Source organism: Lemur catta, chromosome 1, assembly GCF_020740605.2.
Source record: "Lemur catta isolate mLemCat1 chromosome 1, mLemCat1.pri, whole genome shotgun sequence".
Classification (NCBI taxonomy): Eukaryota; Metazoa; Chordata; class Mammalia; order Primates; family Lemuridae; genus Lemur; species Lemur catta.
Genome location: NC_059128.1, coordinates 274,544,467 through 274,567,171, shown reverse-complemented (window position 1 = coordinate 274,567,171; position 22,705 = coordinate 274,544,467). Strand labels below are relative to the sequence as shown.

Here is a 22,705-nt window from a genome sequence, read left to right as displayed (position 1 = left end):
TTGCGGGATAAATAATTAAGCAAGGTGATCCCTTAATCTGAGCAAGCATGGCTGATGATGGCTTCTGTGATGCAAAAGAGGCCCATGCACACCTTCACCAAATGAGCAACGTTCACCTCACTGTAATGAAGTGAACCAGCCTCAGGTTCCTCCTGATGTGATGCACCAAGAACACAGCACCACAGCCGTGACAGTCCTGTCCCAAATGCATAAGAACATGACCATGAAGAAACATCAGACAAATCCAAACGAAGGGGCATTCTCTAAAATAACTGTCTTGCATTCTTCAAGAATGACAATATCAGGAAATGAGCCTAAAAAGACATGACAACTGAAAAATAATGCGTGATCTGGGATTTTCTTTTTTCTTCTTCTTCTTCTTTTTTTTTTTTAGAGACAAGGTCTTGCTCTGTCACCCAGGCAGGAGTGCAGCGGCAAAATCATAGCTTACTGCAGACTGAAACTCCTGGGTGCACGCAATCCTCCTGCCTCAGCCTCCTGAGTAGCTGGGACTACAGGTGTGAGTCACCATGACTAATTAAAAAAAATTTTTTTTAATAAATGGAGTCTCATTGTGTTGCCCAGGCTGGTCTCAAACTCCTGGCTTCCAGCAATCCTCCCATCCCAGCCTCCCAGCGTGCTGAGATTACAGTCATGAACCATCACACCTAGCTAGGATCTTCTTTTTCTCTAATTAAATTATGGGGACAACTGGTAAAACCTGAATGAAGGCTATAGATTAGAAAACAGTGTTATAGCAGGGTAAATTTCCTGATTTTGTTCATCGTCGTGGTCATGTGGGAGAACGTCCTTGTTCTTAAGGAACACACAGGAATATTTAGGAGTAAAGGATACCTCTCTGCCACTTAGAAAAGAATAAAGCAAGTGTGGTAAAATGGCAACACTGGGAATCTGGACAAAGATTACAAAGGATGTCTTTATACTATTCTTGTCACTTTCTGGTGTCTGGGAAAATAATAATTAATATTTAGTATTTAATAAATAGATGGAAAATATGCCATGTTTTCTAGCAGATCTCAACTTTCGCTGTATATTAGAATTACCTTGGGAGCTTTTAAAAAATATCCATGTCTAGGCCCCAACCCAGAGATTCAGATTCAATTAGCTGGGGGTGGAGCTCCAGACATCAGTGTATTTGAAACACACCCCAAGGTGATGCTAGTGTGAACCCAGAAGAATAATGAACAGTCAGTTCAGCCCTTGGTATGGTCAGTTGGGAGGAGAGTTCTAGGCTGGGACTCTTTGAGCACCCCACATCTGCTTGTTTGGAGACCTGATCTTGGGGGCAGCATGGTGACTCCAAATAGCAGCACAGTTGTGGGTCCAGTCTTGGTCCTACCATTGATAAGCTGGGAGACATTGGGTCAAATCCTTGCCTGTGCCAAGCCTGGGTTTTCTCGGCCGTAGAATGAGGCTGACCAAGAATTGCCTCCGAGGCTAAGGAGCATTCTAGGAGGACCCACAGCTCCTAACTGGACCCCAATGCAGGGTTTACACAGGATGACTGCCTGAAATCTTGTGACATCTGGTGGCAGAAAGGGATTTGGAAGAGTAGGGCTGACCGATTTCTGTTATTACTGACAGGTCCCATGGGGTGACTCCCTGCACCCCTGGTCCCTTCACAAGGACTGCATTCTGGGTGGGTTCTTGCAAAAGGGAGGCCAAGCTCCCAAGGGTAACTGAGGCACCACCACTGGCTCCTTCGTGAGGCACACTTGGCCCGGGTTCCGTGGGAAGCAGGTGCCCTCACCCAGCAGTGCTAAACAAGGCTCAGGCTCCACCCTGATCCCAGACGCCAACCTCTGCCCTACTCTAGACTCACCCAAAGCTGCACTGCCCGGAATGGTGGCCACAGGCCACATGTGGCTACTGAGCACTGGACACGTGGCCAGTCTGAACTGAGATGTGTTGCAAATGTAAAATACACACACACTAGACTTCCAAGTCTCCATAAGCAAAAAAGAATGTAAAATATCTCATTAATCATTGTTTAATAGTGATTAATGTTGAAATGATAATATTTTGGATATACTGAGTGAAATAAAATTGACTATGAAAATTCATTTCACCTTTCTTTCACTTTTTCTAATGTGGCTACTAGAATGTTTAATATTACATATGCGGATTACATTATATTTTTATTGGACAGCTCTGTTCTAAAGTCTGCATATTGTCCTTTTGTGACTTATTTCCCTGGTAATGATTTTATTAAAATTAAATTGAGGAAGGATTTAGTATGCAATGGAATCAACTCTGGGCCCCAAATACCCTGCAGTGAGAATTCCTCTGTGGTTCTCAGGCTTCTGTAATTCCAGCAAATTCCCTCTTCCCTACAGTGAAATGCAGATATTGTCAGATAACGTTCATTTCTCACAGCTTGCTTCAATAATAACAACGGTAATTATACTAATTTACAACACTCAACACTGCAATTTTAATCCAGCCTGTGAGACCGAATCACAAACATTTGACATTCTTTAAAGCTCTCAATTAGTATATCAGACTGCATAAACTCTACCTAATAATTTGCCTCCCCACGGAAAGAGAGTATGTAGGTAATGAAGATAAATGGCAGAGTAGACTTTCATCTAAGACCCTTTGACAGAAATGAGTCGCATTCCAGAAGGTTCCTGAAGGTCCCACAGAAGGCTGCAGTTTAGGGCCGGTTTGCAAGTCCCCATCTGACGCCTTGTGAAGATGAAGGCCCCTGGCTGGTGTTTTAGTCACGCACACGGCAGCAAGGAACTGAGACATTCCTTGTGGTCAGATCTCCCTTAGCGCAACAGACTGCTGCAGTGGCGAGTCAGGGGGGTTTTATGTGTGTTCTGTTGTCCACAGTCTGGTTTTACCTTGGACCCAGCCTGGTGTGTGCATGGGGTCTCCATGTTAAGTTTTCTGTTACGAAAAAAGCTCCTTACACTCAGTGACTCCCCAGGGTTCTCGGGTAACTTTCTGCAAACCAGGAAGAAGAAAACAGAGGCTGTTTTGCTGAGGATGGATGACACTGGCCACAGGACCCAAATGAGTGGTTTGAGTAGAAAGTCGCCTCCACAACATGGACTGACACTTGGCCACACTGTGGAAAAACTTCCCAGCCTAGAAACCTATCATCTATTCACGGTTCAGAGGGATCCAGGGGTTAAATATGATGCTTCAGTTCTTTTTTTTTTTTAATGTAATACATAATCTTTATTAACCAGAGAAGGCAGAGTCAGCACAAAATGTGTACTCTACATAAAATATACATGTGATGAGAAAAATCACTGTTCACTGTTTCAATGTCCAGGAAAGAAAACAACTAGGCAAAAGCATCTTCAAAAGCAAGTTTTTCCTGCTTATTTTTTATACCATCTGTACCCAGCAGCAAATACTGAGTGCGTGAGGCATTTGAGAAGATCAATGATGTCTCTTAGGCATTTTCAAAACTGTATTGAAAAAAAGGGTAGTAAGGTCTTGCAAGAAGATGCCCTGCAAAAATAAGTATATAGTGTATTACATTATATTACATATATAATACATACATAGTCAGAAATGTTTTTACTTGTATTGCAGGAAGCCGTATTCATTTAAAAGACATACTAATCTTGGCTTAAGAACATGATGCCTTTTAATTAAAAGGGCATCCAGGGATAAGATGCTTCGGTTTCTTAACGCGAGCTGATCCTGAAAACTGAAGTCCTACAGCACCCAAGTGAGCAGGAACGAGAAAATGAGCAGAGCCCTCCCGCTGGACGGCATTCTTACATCACCCACTTGAAAATTAGATCTGAAACAGAGTTCTGACAGGCCTGCTATTTTCTTCAGTGCCAAGAGCCACACAATAGACCTTTTTTTTTTGGACAAAGCTCTTAAAATGCTTGGAAATTCAAATGGACTGAGTCACAAAACTGTACAAATACTGCACACCCATTCCCGCTGGTGCCCCTGCTTGCTCTCCTGGAAACAATACTACATTTTCTCTCTGTTTGGCAGAAGGAGAGAAATATTTTAAGTAGAGTTGCGACTTGTCTGAAAGAGGGGTGACTGAGGGGAGGGCGTGCTCTGAAAGTGGGGACCCTCCCACGGCCTCGTGGCCTCCGGGCAGGGGTGGCAGTCACCATGTCAGAGGAGTCCACTGATGGGGTTCTCCCTCTGCTCAGTGTGGGCCCCACAGTGACACTCACCCCACGCCCACATGTGTCCCAAGGCGTGCATGACAGCGCACAGAGCTGAGCGCACTCCTGCACAAGCACCGCGCCAGCCGTCTGCGCGAGGGTGCACGGAGGCAGGTGGGGCCCGGCGGGCGGTAGACAGAGTCACAGGAGGGAGCAGAGGGCCTGGGAGACACCAAGGGAAAGCAGATTCCTGCACAGTCTTCATGACTTTCACTCTCTCCCTTTTTAAAGTTCAAATCCAATTACCCACCCCCGAAGCAATTGGCAATTGCTTAATTGGGATTTCGAAATAATTGAGATGTGTTGCAAATGCATCCTTGCACCGCGAGCGAGCAAGCGACTTCAAGTCTGAACACCTCTCTGGAGTAATGTTTCAGTTTGACATTAACGATGGCAAATAGTGTAGCCTGAGATGAGAAGAGCAAAAGGGCCAAAGTCACAGGCAAGTTCCTTAGCGAAAAGGAAGAGGAGGAAAAAAGCCCACCAGGCTAGAGAATGTGGAGAAGCAGTGCAATGGGAGGCTTTTCATTTCCTTTCTGGGCTGTGGCGGGCAAGCTGGACTTGAGGACGAGGGCCTTAGAGCTGGAGTCCGGGGACTCCAGACTCAACTCTGGGTTTTAAAAAATGCTTTCACTTTCTTTGGGTTCCAAAAAGTGCCAAAAATAAAACAAGGACAAGTCTAGCCCAGGGTTCCTGAACCTAAGCACAAGGATGGGAGGTTCTGTGCTGTGGGGGGCTATCCTGTGCGTTGTAAGATGTTTAGCAGCATCTGGGCTTTGACCCACCAGACGCCAGCAGCACTCCCACAGTGGTGACAATTAAAAGGGCCTCCAGACATTGGAAAATGTTCCTGAGGGACAAGATTGCCCTGGACCAAGAATCATTGGTTTCAACTGAACATTTGGAAAAACTAAATTTTCACTGGGTAAAGATACCCAGCAACTGTAAAGACCAAGTGGCATTTTTGGTCCATGTTAACAAAACCAAATAACCTACCTTGAATAGCTACAGAGAAACAAAGATGTCCAAGACAGCACTTTTGACTCAAAGTGCTGATGTATGGCTTTCAGAAGCAATCACACTATTTTAAAATAATCCTGGGGTACCTAACTTTAAGAAAAAAGGGGAAATCAGATAATAGGAACATTTGCACTTGAACTCCGGGTTTTAAAAAAGCAGAACAGGCAAGACCACAAGATACGCTCAATGTGGATCTCCTGCCGTGACAATTCCACACTCAGGACATGCAGCTCCGGGGTCTTTGAAGCCTCTTTGCATTCTGAGGCTGTGGACGGGGCTGAGTCTTTGTGTACAGTCTGACCTGGCCACACAGCCTTCCACGTTGTTAGCTTTGGAAGGAGCGTTTAGTCATTCAGGCCTCAGAAAATAGAGGGAGGTATGTAAAAATGATGTCCCTTAATTTTACAGCCAACTTGATAAAAAGAAGTATGTCAGCCTGAACTTGGGTTCAGTGTGCATTTTTTTTTTAATGAAAAAAAGGACCATAAAATTGCATGCATTCCTTAAAGTATATCCCTCAAAAGCTGTACAAATTGGCCTTCAAGATAAGATCATACATTCTCATTTCCACCTGTCCCCTGTCACACAGGCAGGGAGGAAAAGGGACCGGGCGACCTGGGTCTCTCTTGTTCCTCGTTACAGTACGATGATTTATGATTTCTAAGCCTGAGAATTTGGGAAGCCACGGAACATGAAAAGAGTGAAAAATCTTCCAAGTCAAGAGAAAAGAAAGGAGATGACTTGGTAGCACAGTGTGCTCTTCTCAGACTGAAACACGACTCTGAAAACTGTCACGAGTATGCATCGCACGGGCCCTCGCAGACAAAAAGAGTTATTTTATCCAGTTATTCCCCCACATTGCTGGGGAAAAGGGACTCATTTGTAATCATCAAAGGAATGCTGACAGACTTGAAATGGGATTACACTCTATTATACTCATCCGAATTAAAGATTTGCTTTGGAGATCATTCTTAGGTTTCGTCCTCCCTGTTCCTCCAATCCCAAATGAGGCGATTTGTATTCACAGGACATCTGAGGCAGACATGAAATCAGACTGTTCGCAAACACACGTTTCAGTCTCAGTTGGGCTGAGTTTTGAATTTTAATGTTCCCTGGTTTTCTGTATGTGGAAAACTTGCCTCTCAGGTCAAAACCAACCCCAAGCATCGCTTCATTCTCTAACTTGTTAACACAGGAGAAATTCAATTTCAGGGGCCTGAGTGAGCAAGTGATACAGGTGTCATAACCTGTGCAGAGAGAACATAAGGGTTAGAAATTCACATGTGGAAATGTAAAACCTACACATGGGCAGAGTTGTCTGGAAGGCCTGCAGACATATGAATAAACCCTCAGTTCCTGGCTCTGTGGTTTAGTTACTAGTTTTGGAGAATGTGACCTGCCAAATCTATCATTTGTTCCTCATACTCCTTTGTTATTTGTGTGTCTGTAAACCCACTAGAAAGCAAGCTTCCCCAGGTCAACACTGACTCTTTGGAGGAGCCCTCTACCATACCTAGCACAGCATTTGGTGCCTAGAAACTCAAGAATGTTTTCCATTCTTCCCCACTGAACTACCAGTGTGTAATCACCATAGAACTGAGGCCTACTTCGGGAGGGCCTTGAATATCTCAGGTTAGAAGTCACAAGTCAGTGTAAGAGCTCAAGTGGGGGTCCAGAAAGCATCAGGTGACTTTAACCACCAAAAGAGCAAAGTATCTTAGAGAACATCCCTCTCAATGCAAGGAGATGACACTCCCTAAGTAGGAAGACAGAGCAAGGCATGTAGGTAAAGTGCATTAGAAGTTGTACCATTCTTTTGCCCATAATTTTTTCCCTTCTATCCTATGCATTTATTCTAGACTCAGTATCCTTCTTCATGAAGTACATCCTTTAGTAGTTCTTTCAGTAAAGATTTATTAGTGGTAAATTTGTCTTTATTTCACACTTACTCTTGAAAATAGTTTAGTTGGGTATATAGTCCTGGGATGACAGTTGTTTCCTGTTTGTTTGTTTGTCTGTTTGTTGTTTGTTTCTCAGAATCTGGAAAATATTATTTTACTATCTTCTGGCTCCCACTGTTGTTGTTGCAAAGACTTTATAGACAGTATTTTTTTTTCTCTCTGACTGTTTTTAGGACTGTCACTTTGTCTTTAGTATTTTATAGTTTCAGTATGATACATCTAGGTATAAATTTATTTTATTTATCTTCCTTGGGATGCTTGAATCTGCATCTTTCATCAATTCTTAAAAATTAATTTTAGGATACTATTAGTTTGAGTGTTACCTTTTCCTCATTTCCCCTATCCTTTCTTTCTAGAATGCTGACTGATCAGATGTATGTTCAGTCTTCATTCCATCCTCCAGGTCTTATAAATTTTCTTCCACGTTTTCCATGTCTTGTTCTCTTCTGCTTCATTCTGGAGAATTTCTCCAGCTTATTTTCCCAGCTCACTGTTTCTCTCTTCAGCTATATCTAATCTGCTCTTTAACCTATCCATTAAGCTTTTAATTTTGATGAATATATTTTTCATATTAGTAGATTTATTTGGTTCTTTTACAAATATGCATACTCTTTCTTGATAGCCTTTTTGTTCCTTATATTCCCTCTCTTATTTCTTTTTATGTTTTAGATTCCCTTTTTTATTTCTTAAGAACTCTATTGTTGCTGCTGACTACTACTCATATAATATAATTTTGGACTGTGTGTTTATAATGAGCAGAATTTCATCTACAGGATTCTTGAGGGGCCTGTGTTGATAATGTTTCCATGCAGGCAGTATCTGTGCATTTATTTTTGACAGGTACCATGGGACAACTTTATTAGTTTCTCAGCTTGAGTTTCCCAGTAAAAGGTAACATGAATTCAAAACCGACTCTCAAAAAGGCAGGCCTCTGGTTACACATTCTCAAGGGAAATTATTTTTTTCTCCAATCCTGAGCCCAGACTGAGACAAGTTATCTTGTCACCTTTCCTTGCAAGAAGGCTGATTTGTTTCATCTGCCTTTTTCTGAAGGTTTAGCCCTTTAAGATTCTGGCTTTACATAGAGATCTTTATTCCACCTCCCCACTTTACATTGGTCTAATGCCTTATCTCCTGTCCACGTGTACCTATTAAATTCTGGTTGTCAAGACCACAGAACAGACCCAGTGTAGCCATAGTGTCAGTGCCAACTAACTTCTCTGGTTCTCTCTCTTCATCTTTGTTCCCTGGATAGTTCTTATATTTAATCACTTGCCTATGCACTTAAAGGTTGTCTGTTATATTTTATTCAGCATTTCTAAGTGTTTTGTCAGGGAAATAATTTCAGAACACCAGTTTCACCATATTCCCAGAAATAGATTATAGATATAAGTCTATAATCAGTTCTTAGGGGTTGGATGGTACTATCTTTAGACAGGACATGGAACGGACAACACCAGGTAAGTTCTGGGAAAGATTTGGCTCTGATATGTTAAGATAAAAAAAAAATATATGACAGACCAGCCTGAGCAAGAGCCAGACCCTGTCTCTACAAAAAATAAAAAAATTAGCCAGGTGTGGTGGTGTGTACCTGTAGTCCTAGCTACTGGGGAGGCTGAGGTAGGAGAATTGCTTGAGCCCAGGAGTTTGAGGTTGCCATGAGCTATGACAACACCACTGCACTTTAGCTCAGGCAACAGAGTGAGACTCTATCTTAAAAAAAAAAAAAATGACAGAAGTGAGATTGCTTTAACTTATTATAATTTATTTATTTACTTTTTTATTTTAACCTTAGTATTAGAAAAGCTGCCTGGATTCAAGTCCCCCAAAGTTAACTTCCCTTTGCCTCAGTTTCTTCAAGTTTTTTTGAGGAGGGGTCTGATTTTATTTATTTGCTACTCAAAAACTCTTATTTTTGATTGCACTGAGAAGTGGACGCTCTCAGAGAAGACGGCCTACCTCTCTTGGCACTCTGTTCCCGGTGTTTTTCTTTGGCCTCCTTCATTCTCTTAACCAAAAGTTTAGTATATTCTGCAACTTCTTCCTTATTTTTCTCAGCACGCTGTTTCTTCAGAGCAATGTGCCAGCATTTGTGTTGCAGCACACGTGGAGTAACGAGACGCTGCATCGCGGGTGCTTTGGTCCTAGGTTTCTCACCTTCTTTGTTTAAAGGCTTCCTTACAACATATTGGCAAACATCATCTTCTTTAGAGAGATTGAAAAGTTTGCAGATTCTGCTAGGTCTTTTGGGCTCCACGCAATGAGGTACTGGAGTATCAGTCAGTCCAGGAATACCCTTCTCTCCTTTTTCATGATAACCAAGTTGAGTATGCTCAGCCTGGCACCCACAATGCAACTCTGAACGGATTTGGGCTTTCGCTCTCCAGTTCTCTTCAGTCTATAACAGGAATGCCCCATACTCAGAAGCAGGTGGACACGGCCATGGGTCAAGACACCCTGCTTCATGGGGAAACCTTACTTGCTGTTTCACCACTGATCGGGACCACATAACCCTTCTGTTCTTCACCCAGAGTGTCAGCAGCAACTTCTGTGGCCATATACTTCCCAGGGACAACGTCTGTGTTCACCATCCACTTCAGTGAGTTTCTGGCAGCCAGTGGCTGGGAAGGAGATATTCAGCTTCATCTTGAAGCAGCTGATAACCTTCCTCTTCAACTTTTTATAATAGCATCTCTTTCATAGCTACGATTGTGAGGGTTAAATAAGTTAACAGGAAGTTCCTAGAACAGTGTCTGGCACAGAGAGCTTTATGTTCTTGATAAACTAATAGTATTTTTAATTTAACCAACTTCTCCTACTTGCACTTAGGAACACCAAGTAAGGAAGTTACTGCCTGTGCTGGGCAGAGTTTTAACTAGAGATTGTACACACGCAGAGGACAGCTAAAAGGTGGCAGAATGAGGTATCCCTAAGGGGCAAGGGAAAACTCAGACCAGACCAGACCCAACTCACTTGGTCAGCCATCCTTGCAATCTGAGATTCTCCTTCCAGTGCTAAAATCGTGGTAACTTTAGGATTTGTGTTATTAATATTATGAGAAGCTATTTCCTTACAGAAAGATGCAAACATACCAGCCTCATTAAAATAGTGACAGAATACAATAAAATGTCAGAGCACCCACACCCCTACTTTCTTGGTCCACTGCTCAGCTTGAATGCAAAGAGTATGGATTTTTGAAACCAGACAGGTACTGGGTTCAAATCCTGCCTCTAAATCTTACTAGCAGTTATGGAGCTGGGGAGAGGAGTAGGCAAGGCAGGTGGCGGGGGTGGGTAACAGGGAAGCAGTTGTTCTTTCAGTGTACATCATCCTCAAAGCAGTGCCTTCTTAAGAATTTTTAAAGTACTAAGCCGACAAGATGGCTGTGAAGACCAGTGACCTCCCCATCAGAAAAAACATTTTGAGAACACATCTCCAATATATGTACATTTATTTATAAATTATATACTGTTCTGGGCCAGGTGTGGTGGCTCAGACCTGTAATCCTAGCGCTTTGGGAGGCTGAGGCAGGAGGATCGCTTGAGCCCATGAGTTCGAGGTTACAGTGAGGTATGATCATGCCACTGCACTCCAGCCTGGGTGACAAAGTGAGACCCTCTCTCTTAAAAAAAACAAAAATTGATAAATGATATGCTGTTCGCTGTCAATTTACATGTTAATTATAATCAAAACTGAACTTTTTTTTTTAAGATGGAAAAGCAAATAGACAAACAGAAGGTCTAACATTTTTCTCTTCTCCCACTGGATCACTTTGGAGGGCACCCACTTTGTAATGACTGTGATGAGAAGATGCTGATGAAAGGGTGGGAAGGGTCAGTCCACTCCAAGGACACCTGAAACAGCAGTGGTCACTCCATGAACTATGGCCTTGCTCCCCATTCAATACCCCGCAGGCTGAGTCCCCCAGCCTGGCTCCACCTCTGCCTCTGCTCCCCAGCTGGGTGGTCTTGGGCAAGTTAGTTACCCTCTCTGAGGCTGAGTCTGCACAGGAGACTAATCCTCACCTCACAGGGTTGCTATGAGGATGAAATCAGACAACACTGAGCCCAATTAATTTTTATTCCTTCCTTTCTGTTCTTTCCCTGAAACTGCTGCTATGCTGCCTTTCCAATAAAGCACCTGGGAGACCAAAGCCATCAATAACGGAACCACTTGCCAGCCGGGACTCCCCTCTGCTGCAGAAAGAGCTGCTGGGACATTTTTCAGATGCAGCGACTTTCCATGGAAACAGACGAGCGGATTCAGACGCTTGCTCTTCATCTCCCTTCTTCTGTGGCAGATGAACATTCAGCTCAGACATTCAGTTTGTTTTTCTTTGCTTACAAGCTCGCCTTTACTCCATAAAATTTTTTTAAAGTGAAGATAACTCCTGAATAAAAAGATGATGTGACTGAGGCATGATACAATGCCAAGGGAAGTGTGTGCGTGTGTACATGTGTGTTTGCGTGTGTGCCTGCACGTGTGTATGTGTTGGGATGTAGTGACAGGCTAGGAAAATCTAGTCCTGGTCTCCCTGGTGATGAGCCCTGGGGAGTGGGGGAGGGGGACACCCAGCCACGCTTCTGTGCCCCTGGATGAACTGCCGCATGGGCAGGAGGTCACCCTCCCCTCTGAATACCAGAGCAGTGGTTCGCAACTCTGGCTGCGCATTGGAATCACCTGGGGACCTTTAAAAAGTAGTCAGTGTCTGGGTCTCCCAGGGCCAATTAAATCGGAAGTCCTGGGGTGCAGCTTGAACGTCCACACGTTTTTTGCTCACCCCCAAGTGATTCTATTGTGGCGCCAGGCTGAGACCCAGTGCTTATCTGAAGGCAGAATCGCAAGGTTCAACCTCTCCAAAAATGGACAACTGTGTCCACCAGGACTGAGTCCCCACCCCCAGGCCTCCAAGATCAATTGAATTACCATATTTATACATGGGGTGGGGATGGAGACGGCCATCCACAAGCCAAGGAGAGAGGCTTGCCAACCCTGCCAACACCTTGATCTTGGAATTCTGGCCCCTAGAACTGCAATAAAATAAATTTCTATTGTTTAAAAGCAACCTTCTGTGGTACATTATTGTGGCAGTTCTAGCAAACTAATACAGTCTGGTACCAAGTACCACTTATTGCACACTTGGGCAACCAACAGCAGGGATCAGAACATTGGCCCAGGCCCTTATTTAGAAAAACAAGCAAGTATCTGTACTGTCACCTGTAGTCCCAACTACTCAGGAGGCTGAGGCAGGAGGAACACTTGAGGCCAGGAGTTCAAGGCTGCAGTGAGCTATAATCGCACCTGGGAATAGCCACTGCACTTCTGGCTGACAAGCTTAACAAGATCTCATCCTTAAAAAAAAAAACAAAAAACTTCCTCCATATAGTGACCTTTCTTTGAGGTCTGGAGACATTTGGGTACAAGGAAGACTTTAAAGCCTGCCCTACCCGCTTCCCACACTCACCACTATGTGCCTTAGGGCAAAACCGAGTGTGGACACATACAAACATGACGATTTTGTCCAAAGGCAAGAGTTCTCCAGGAATTCCAGGGGGGAACTAGAACAATTTTCCACCCTTTCCTTCCCTTCCTCCCTCACACCCCTACCCATAAGTCCATCAATCTCTTGACTTTCTTTGAGAAAAAAGAAAAGGAAGAAGAAGAAAAGGAGAGAAAGAAAAGAAGTAGGAAGGGAAAAGAAGGCCCAGCTTGTCCTCAGCAGAGAAACTACACAGAGTAACAGCACCAAAAAAATCAAGTACTGCGGGACCACTGCACACTAAGTCTGAGAGACACACTGAAATGTCACTCTTGTGGCAAGGCAACATGTAAAGGATCCCTTGCTTTTTACAACTGGAACTTAAGAGGGCACCCCTCCCTCCCTCCTCTCAACTTCAAGCTCTAGCTCCCTGTCTTGCTCTCTGAACAAAGACCATAGTCGTGACATTATACTTCTGGGGTTTGTTTAGTTTTGTTTTTTAAATCAACGATCAATTTGGACATCTCAGCCCAAATCCTCAATTTGAGAATGCAGTCAAAAGAACGGAACTCCATCCCAAAGACAAAAATGGATTAAAGCCAAGCACATTTGAGTACAAGATTAAGGATCAGAGGCACTAATTTTGCATGAAATGCTCTTGCCTTCGCTGGGATACATTTTTAATGCAGTGATGATAGCCTTCCAGTGGCTGCTGGCAGCATCTCAATGTCTCCAGGGATGAGACAGAAGGGGGTGATTGGGGAGCCTGTTTACCAGCAGGATTGGGGGTGATTAGAACAAGTCGTGAGTGTGGAGAGGGAGGAGGAGGAGGAGGCCACGATACAGCCTCAGGGTTATTAAGAGTAAGACTGATGCTGGAATCCCCGGGGCAAAAAAATCAATGACCCAGGAAAACTATACCAGCTGACAGCCTCAGCAAAAGGCTCGAAGAAGAGTTGCAAAGAAGAGAAAGGCTTAAGTAACTTTTCAAAACTCTGCACTGCTAATCTCCTGGGAGGCCCTATACTATGCAGACAATGGCTTCGACCCCTGACATTCTGGTACTTTCTTCCACATGGACACACCATCCTCCCTCCTTTTCCACAGGGCAAAGGAGTCCCAAGTTCCCTTCATCCTCTACTAGTTTTTGATGTGTTTCCCTTATTTAGAAACACAAGCAAGTATCTGCATTGTCAAACGCTGCTCTCTAGCCTGGCTATTGTTGTAAGGCTCCGCGGGGGAGGATCCACTGTCTCTTTATACAGCTCTCCTTTGGTTTCTATACACTCCTCCAAGTTCATAAAAAGGAACAGGACCGACTGTCCCCAGGAAGGCGGGCAGCAAGCTTTGAGGCCCCAGGTGGTTTGGAGTTACGTGATTAGCACCCACTGCTTCAACTAAAACACTGAACTGAACACTCACAGTGTCATCTTTGGAGTTTAGGAATTTTCCTCCATGCTGTATATCACATGGTTGGGGGTCCCTGAAGGTTCGTTAAGTTTCAAGTCAAACTAGCTAACTTTGGAAGACTTCATCTCTCTTTCTCCCTGAGAGTTTCCTAATGTTCCCCTGATCTCACCCTGTATAGAATTAAGGTTTAAACTTGAATGTATCTGTGGTTTGGGAAGACATTGTATTTCTTTTCTTCTCCCCAAAAGGCTCCCTGACACTGTCTCCCTACTCTTCAGATCTCTGGAGAGCATCACTGATCAGAGGGAGCATGAGGACTGGCTGTGGGTGGCAATATCACCACCTGCCGCTGGCTCCGAGAGTTTTAAACCCGGGAACTCAAGTTTGCACAGAAAGCAGAAGGAAATGCTTTTATCATTACATTATTTAGAAGAACCTGTATCAGAGCATTCATTTTCCTAAGGATATAGCTGGCTTGTTTGATAGCTCAAGTCCACTGTATGTAACAGTTGCTACACACAGACAATTCCAAATTTGGGTGGTAACCTCTAGAATGTTACAAGTATTGCAACTGCTTCCCTAAAGAAACAAAACTCTTGAGTGTCTATAATCTGTGAAAACAATCTAATGGTTACACCACAAATTGCCTAAAGCAATATTTGTTCAGTTGCAATGATGTCACAAAATAAAAGGGCTTGTCAGCTTTTAATTCTTTCTTTAGATTCAGAGCTAGACTGTGGCTGAACTCAGACCTGCTCTCCATAGCTTAAATCAGAAAATACAGAACTTTTCTAGCAGCCAAGAAATTTCTATTTAAAAAAAAAAGTCAATAGCACTTGAAAAGCTCGATGCATTTCCCCAGAACATTTACCACATAGTCCTGATCCTGTGGTGCTTGATTTTAAGGGCCACGGTTTGCTTGCCAAATAGCCATATCTTGGTTTCCTTTGCTAGGCAGGAATACTGCCTTGATATTAAATATTCAAAGCTAAGAACCTCTGACCTAAGGGCTCTCAACTAACAATGACATTCTCTTTAAGTAAACTAGAAACTCAATTCAACTGGTTTGCCCCTGACCTTTGCCATGTTTTAATACTAGTCTACTGCACAAACGGGACTGAGAAGTGACTCAGTTTACCACAATTATACTGCAAAACACCTTGCACTTCAGGGCCCTACAGGGACTATGCAAAGCTTGGGCTTGGCAGAAGATCCCTGGCGGAGGAGTGGAGGCTCAGAGCTGCTTCCTGGGCTGGGCTGGGAAAGGATGAGAGCCTCCAGCCTTGCTAGAGGGAGACTCTGGGCTGTTACAGTTGTAAGGAGGTTTGTGATCTTAAGCAAGTGCAGCACTGATACAAGCATGCACTCCTATAGCCCATCATCAACCTAAACTTTTTTCACTTTGCAGCGGCACACCCTGCAACCTCAAACTACCTGAAATTCGCTGCAAGAGCCTGGGTTCAAGTTCCCAAAAAGAAAAACCTCATCGTTTACTGGAGAAGAGGGAGTCAGTGTGTGTATGTGTGTGAGACAGAGAGAGAGAGAGGGAGAAGAGAGAGAGAGAGAAGGAAACTGAGATTGAAGAGGGGTGAGGCTGGTATTAATACCTTTTGGCGATAAAGTCACGCCCCTGAGTCTCCTCTGTACTGTAAGCTTCTCGTCATCTCTTACCGCCTTTTCACCAGACCTGCAGTCCCCGAGGGCTTCCCTTCCTGCCTGCTGACGCAGACTTCAGGACAGGTGTCCGCTTGGCTACTCTCCTTACATGGGCACCGAGACTACGCGGTGGCAAACCAAGTGCAACTCCTCCGACCACAACACGTGTATTTTAACAGCACTGGGCGCGGCACAGGACTCAGCTTTAGGAGCCTCCGGCGAGCACGCGCGTGCGTCAGGCTGGGTCCCTTATGCTGGGAAACCTACGAGGTCAACAGCATGGAGAGAAACTCTAAATATATCATACACCCTTCCTTCTGGGGGTGGGGGGCTCCCCTGCCGCCACCGGCACGCAGTACCTATATGCCAACGGCTCACACAAGACAAGAAAAGTGGCTATGAGCAAGCCTCAACTTTGATCCAACTTGGCCGCGCCGGCAGGGGCTGCTGTCCCCAGCCCAGGGCTCACCTGGGCGCACCGCGGTGCCGGGGGCGCACGGCCAGGGAGGGCGCTCTTACCGGAGAAGTCCGTGAGCGCTGCGATCTCTTTGGAGCAGACCAGGACAGTGCAGTAGAAGAGGCGCAGGAGCTGCCCCGGCGGCTCTACCTGCCTGCGGAGGCCGGGATGCTGCGCGGGTTGGGGCGCGGGCGGCGGGCGCGCGTGTCCCGGCAGGAGCATGGTGCGCCGCGCGGCAGGGCGCGGACACGGGCCGGGGGAACGCTGGGGGTCGCCGGGCAGAGGGCTGCGTCACATGGCGGGGCGAGTCTGTGGCCAGCGTCTCCGCGGCCCCCCGCCGCCTCCCGGCCCAGGCAGCCGGAGCCTACTCCCCGGCGCGGGCCAGCCCAGACTCCCCAGCAAAGGGGAGGGGGCGGAGAGCTGGGGCGGGGCGAGGAGCCCCGGGAAGGATCCGCGTAGTTTCCCCGAGAGGAAATCTCCGCTGTCGCCGCGCAGGAGGAAGCGAGGGGGGCAGGAGGGAAAGCGTAGCCTTCGCGCGCCCGGAGGCTGCCGAGGCCGGTACCTGGCGCGCTGCCCGCTGCGGAGGGCGCCCCCAACAGCGTGCCTGGGGCCGCAACTTGAGCGCCTTCCACGCCCGGGTCCCAGCCCCGAAGAGGGCCCGACACCCCCGGCCCTGCCCGCGCTGGCCGCTTGCCAGCTTCGCCCTGGCCGCAGGAGGAGCGCGCCCGGTGCCCGTGACGCACTTTGGAGCCAGCGCCGAGCGTGAGGCTGGGGCGCCCCCGGGGCGGGGCCGAGCCGGGACCGCGGGAAGGTGGGGTCCTGGAGGCGTGGATCGCAGCACTGCCGTCCCTGCCACCCGCCTCGAGCCACGTGCAGAGTCACCAAGCATGCACAGTTCTCGCCATTTCACAGAAGAGGAGACTGAGTGCTGGCACTTTGCCCAAGCTCACGCAGCCAGGATGGCAACGACCTGGAGGTCTCAAACGGGTCAGGTGGCTCCAGAACCGGTTTCTTTTCGCGCGGACTACATTTCCTTTGGTCGTCCGCAGCGCTAGTGGAGCTGACACTGGACCTGCATAAATAGCCACCGAGCGCTAATAATTGGGCTTTGTTTTAAATTGGGCCATAGCATCTTTCTGAACCTCTAGATTACGCGCGGTTATGACCCACGTTTGGACGCCCAGCCCGTGGGCGAGGATCGGCCTATGTGGCCCCAACTAGAGGGTATGGAGGTCAAGTGCTTGGGGGTACCGGTGGCTGAGCGCCTGGTGCGGGTTCCTTCCACCGCGCGGCGTGACCGGGCCAGGCGGGGCCGGCGGGAGGGAGGGGGGCCCGGCAGGCGGGCGCTAGGCACAAAGTGTTCCTGACACCGCGGGGAGGGCCTGCCAAGTTCGCTGCGGGCGTGACGCGGAAACGTAGATAATGAGACCCAAGGGCGGGGCTCCAGGGCTGTGAACTGCCCAGAGTGTGGCCCGGAGGCCTGGAGAAAGAAAACGTGAACGCGCTGGCCTCCCGCGGGACCCTCTTAGAGGTGGGCCGCTGAGATCCCGGAGAGGTGGATGACACTGAGTCCTACTGGTGCTCCGTGGGGGCTGGATTCCCAGCCCCGTCTTCCCAGTCTGGGGATGGAGTGGCAAATGCTAAAACACCAGTGTTTGTCAAGAGGGACCCAGTCGGCCAGACACAAAGATTTTAAAAATCTGCATTAAAATAAAAACCCAACCTTCTCAATAAACCATGTATTAGAGTGCTCTCTCTAGGTTGGGGAAACTGAGGCTAGGAGGGTAGGCAAGGATGCCCAGCACTTAGGAGCCACTCGGTAAGTAATGTTTGCTCAAAATGCAGGTCTGTCCTGTACTTCCCATTCTATCTGTTTACTCAGCCAGCTTAGATATGAACTGGGTACTAGCGTGTGCCAGGTTCCGAGCGAGGGCCCCGGGGTTCCAGCACAGGGAGAGAGTCTGGCTCGCCGAGCGCTAGGGGCTGGCAGCAGCGCCCCATGGGTCCGCGCTGGCTTCCAGACGCCAGAGTGGGCACTGCTACTAACGGTGACGGCATCCCCAGGTTTCCTTGCCTGTAAAGATGATGAGGACTGATTCTGGCAAAGTCCTCAGACATGTGAGGATTCGGTAAGTTGATACCGGAGATGTGCACAGGACAGGGCCTGGACCAAGGTAGTGCTCAGTCCATATGGGTCATATTACAGCAGGGAGGAAGACAGCGATCAACAATGCCGAGTGAACAGAGCGTCACGAGAGACAAAGGGCCATAGGAGCAAAAGAGGGTAGTGGAGAAGCTAAGCCCGAGGAAGGAAGGGAGACATTAGCGAAAATTTTAAGGCAAGATGGATGTGAAAGACAGGAAGAATTGGCCTAGCAAGAGCTAGCAAAAGCTGGGTGTTTGGGGAGGATGAACATTCTAGAAAAAGGGGCCAGCATGTTGAAATCCAAAAGGAGTCTGTCTCCGTAGAAGGATGGAGACAAGTCTGAGGTGGCGGGAGCAGAGCAAAGTGCAGCGCAAGGAGACTTGGAAAATTCGGCAGGCCAAGTTCAGGGCCCTGGAGACCTTGCTGAGCATTTCCATCTTTATCTTCAGCTGGCAAAGAATCGTGAGTAGCGAACTGATATGATTGGAGGTGTGCTGACGAAAAGTTACTCTGACTGCTGAGTGCACATGGACTGGAGGAGTCAGAAGGGGGTCCTGGAAGTTCATACCCCAAAGAATGGGGCTCCAACAAATATGTGTATGCTAATATTCACAATAGCCCAAAGACAGAAGAAACCCAAGTGTCCATCCACGGACAAGTGGATAAACAAAATATGGAACATTATTTAGCTGGAAAAAGGAATGAAGTTCTGATACATACTAAAACATGGATGAACCTTGAAAACATTATACCAAGTGAAATAAATCAGACACAAAAGGACAAATATTGTATGATTCCACTTATACGAAATATCTAGAATAGGCAAATTTATAGAGGCAGAGAGTAGAATAGAAGTTACCAGGAGTTGGGAAGGAGGGGGTGGAGAGTTATTGCTTAATGGGTACCGAGTTTCTGTTTGGGGTGGTGAAAAAGTTCGGGAAATAATGGCAATGATTATATTACATTGTGAAGGTAATTATCACCAGTAAATCATACACTTAAAAATGGTTAAATGGCAAATTTTATGTTATATACGTTTACCACCACTTAAAAGAATTAGTAATGTAATATACCACAAACCATTGAATTGTATGCTTTAAGTGGCTAAGTTGTATGGTATGTTCATTATCTCTCAATAAAGCAGTTTAAAAAAAATCGGACAACAAAGAGTGGATGTGGGGAGACGGGGGTGCAGTCAAGAGTGTATGGCCGGGCTTTGTGTGGGTGCAGCAGGCTTGCTGAGAAGGGAAGAAGTGGCCACATTGGAGGGACGTGTAGGAGATGGGTGGACAGCCCGATGTGACCCAGTGGTTGTGGGCATAAGAGAGAGAAGCATGAAGGACAATTCCCTGGCTTCCCTCTGCTCTGCCCCATGGCCCTTTGCTTTTAAATCAGGAGATTTTAGTCCTAATTTTATCTCTTTAAGAATTTTGGTATTTTGCAAGAAAACCAAGTTACTCCATTATCTTCCTCTGTGCTCCCCACACTTCTGAGTGCTTTTGTGCTCCCAACCAAATGGAAACCAATACCCCCTACCCTATCTCCTTCTCTCTAAATATTACAGATTCAAATACCTAAACCCTGAGGCTCTATGACAACTCATAGGCCAGGAAAATGGGGATGGGACTATATGCTGCAAAGCAGGGGGACTCTTGTAAAATCAATCTGGGAACTGAAAAGGGATGATCTTTTCCACCAAGGCAGTTTTCCCCTAAACTCTTTCTTCTGTGATGGAATGTGAATAATAAAAGACATAACCATTTGGTTATTCAGCACAGTTACAGGAGCTGGAATTGAACTAAATTCAGTCTGATGAAGGGTGAGCCAGATAGTAAAGTGTTCCCAGAACATTAATACTCATAACAACCATTAAGAGAGATACTAACCAAGAGTGACTACATCATTTACTGGCCCAGTGCAAAATGAAAATGCAGGTCCCCTTGTTCAAAAATCATTAAGAATTCCAAGATGGTAACAGCAGAGCATTAAACCAAGCATGGGCTCTTTGAGCACTGGCCCCTGAGCAATTGCCCAGGTCACATGAAGATGGCCTAGGTACTACCAGCTTCTCCATTTCTCAGATGGAGAAACTGAGGACACAAACTCACATGGACCATCCAGACCAGGATTTGATGCCCTCTTATACTGCAAAGACATAGCAATTATGGGATGGACACTGAAGTGGAGGTAAAATGAAAGTGTTCCCTTTTATGTGATGGCACTGTTGGGCAATCTTGTCCTTTCTTGCATGAGTTTAAAAAGTTCTTCTGTGTCCGCTGCGTTCATTCTATATGCGAGAGGCACACTTACAGGACATTGTCAGTTACAGGTCTTATTTCCTGCCTCTTGTTTTCTTCTAAAGCAATCCTTGCTCCTTTCCAGCTCCAAGTGACAACTCTGTTTTCCTTCTTCCTTGAGACCCTGGCTATTGCCCTCCTCAAATATTCAAGCCTATTTTGAAATAGGTTTGTGTACTTTGTGCTCAAACTCCAGCCCTGAGCATGCCCTCTCACCTGGGCCATCAAGGTAAGGCTTTTGGCTTCCAACAGATGAGCTGTAGCCATTCTGAGAAGACATAAGCCATCATCGGTCAGCCTCAAAGAAACCAACCTTTCAGCTCAGGAAGAGCAAGGCTGAATGCTGTCCAGAACTAAAAAGGCTTATTTTTAGAAAGCAACAAATGGTGGTTTGTTTATAGAGCTGGCACCACGGAGCCACATCAATAGCAAGGAGCCTGTTCGGTGAGGACTGCAAAAGCCGGGGATGCACTAGAAAGGTTGTATGAGGAAGATTTGGCCCCAAAGCCTACAAGGGAGGCCTTTAAGAACATGTACCCAGCTGTCAACTGATGTCTGTAGCATTGAAGGTCAAAGGCATCAAGTCCAATAGTGTCTACTCATACTCAACATCCACTCAGGAGACCTCAGGTCAAGCCCAAGCTCTCCCACTGAGAGAGAGCCACCCACAAGGGCACTTGACCTCTCTGCCACTCACTTTTTCACATCTGCAAAATGAGAAGGCTGAATTCTAAAGTCCACTTTGGCTCTAGAAGCTCATAACCCGTTTAAAATAGATGTAGGATTTCAGAAAATTGGGTTAAATCTATACTGATTCCTTGAAATTCCATAATTTTTTCTTAAATAAATATTTGCACTTACTTTTGCACATGCTATCAATTTGTTTATATGTTAATCATAGTTTTCTCTTTGGAAAAGAAGAATTCAGCACAAGCAAACCTTTGGAGGTTCTCAGAGCATTGTGAATGATTGAATTCTGATTCGTGGGAATTTTTCAGTGTGGGAGTTCCCAAGTTTTCAAAGTTTCTGGAGGACAGCATGGACTCCGTCCTGGAGGGAGCACCAGCATTGTCCCCTCCAAGGCTGGAAGGTGTTGGTTCTAACAGAAGTCCTGAGGCTGCTGCCGGTGACCTGCTGCCTCCAGGGAGCGGGGCTGTCCTGGCCCTGTCTGAGAGCAAGGAGCAGTTTGTCTCCAGAAACTCCTATTCCCTCTTTCCACCTTCTTTTCCACTGGGGGACCAGGCATTCTTCCTACCGAGTTCTCTGCCATCTGAAAGGAAAGTGTGCTGGCGGAAGGAAGCACCCCAGTATGTTGGGAAGTGGCAGCTCTGGTTCTAGAAAACCAAGCTTGCCCTGCACGCAGGCATAGCACAGGGCAGTCAGTGGTTAACAGTATGGGCTCTGTGGTCAGAGCTCAAGGTCCAAATCCCAGTTCTGCCAAGTCTGGTACGTGGATTGTGGATTGTGGTGGAGATCAGAGCTTGAAGAGCTGGTCAGAGTAGACGTTTCGGACATACATAGCTATGACGGTAAATGCAATCATTTTATGGACTTCGCTTGTTATTTTTCACTGAGCATAAGATGGTGTTTGGCTTTAATTCGAACCCCTAGAAATGTCTCTGTGATCAAATACACTTTGCCTTCTTAGGTATTGATGGGAGCAGCTTTCAGCTTGTTTCTCTGAATGACAGCGGCCCTGATCCTCTGGTGGGACATTGCAATGTGGATTTCCACCGGACTTCTGTATTTCTCTTCTTCTATGAACTGTCTGGGACATTCTCCCCAGCACTGCTTTCTGAATACCTGCTTCCCTCCCCACCCCTGGTCCACTCTGTTGGTCCCCACAGGCCTGGGTCACCTCCTCATCAGCTTCCTCTGCCCAGCGATGTCCCTTGCCCCAGCCCCTGTGACATACCTAAGTTTTTGGGACCTGGCTTTCCTCTGAAATGCCAGCCAAATCTCACTTGAGCTCTTCAAGTCCACACACAAACACACACACACATACACACACACACATCTTTTCAAAAATTATTTTTCTTTTTAAAATTATTTTTTATTGCGGTAAAATTTACATAAATTTTACTGTTCTAACCATTTTTAAGGT

At 46.2% G+C, this 22,705-nt stretch overlaps 1 protein-coding gene and 1 pseudogene across 6 annotated transcripts in view; both read right to left on the bottom strand.

Moving 5' to 3' along the window:
* The window catches only part of EVA1C (eva-1 homolog C), an 84,591-nt gene extending 67,692 nt beyond the window's left edge, over window positions 1–16,899 (bottom strand). For 2 of the 6 annotated variants that reach the window (XM_045540547.1, XM_045540546.1), the window contains exon 1: window positions 16,221–16,899. In XM_045540547.1, the coding sequence (XP_045396503.1) occupies window positions 16,221–16,380 (160 nt within the window). In that variant the 5' untranslated portion in view covers window positions 16,381–16,899. Of the gene's footprint in view, window positions 1–15,652; window positions 15,944–16,170; window positions 16,186–16,220 lie in introns of those variants that run through there. The other 4 variants (XM_045540545.1, XM_045540551.1, XM_045540550.1 and 1 more) reach the window with 4 other exon arrangements.
* LOC123630686 lies at window positions 8,972–9,860 on the bottom strand (annotated as a pseudogene).
* Window positions 16,900–22,705: the final 5,806 nt, after the last annotated feature.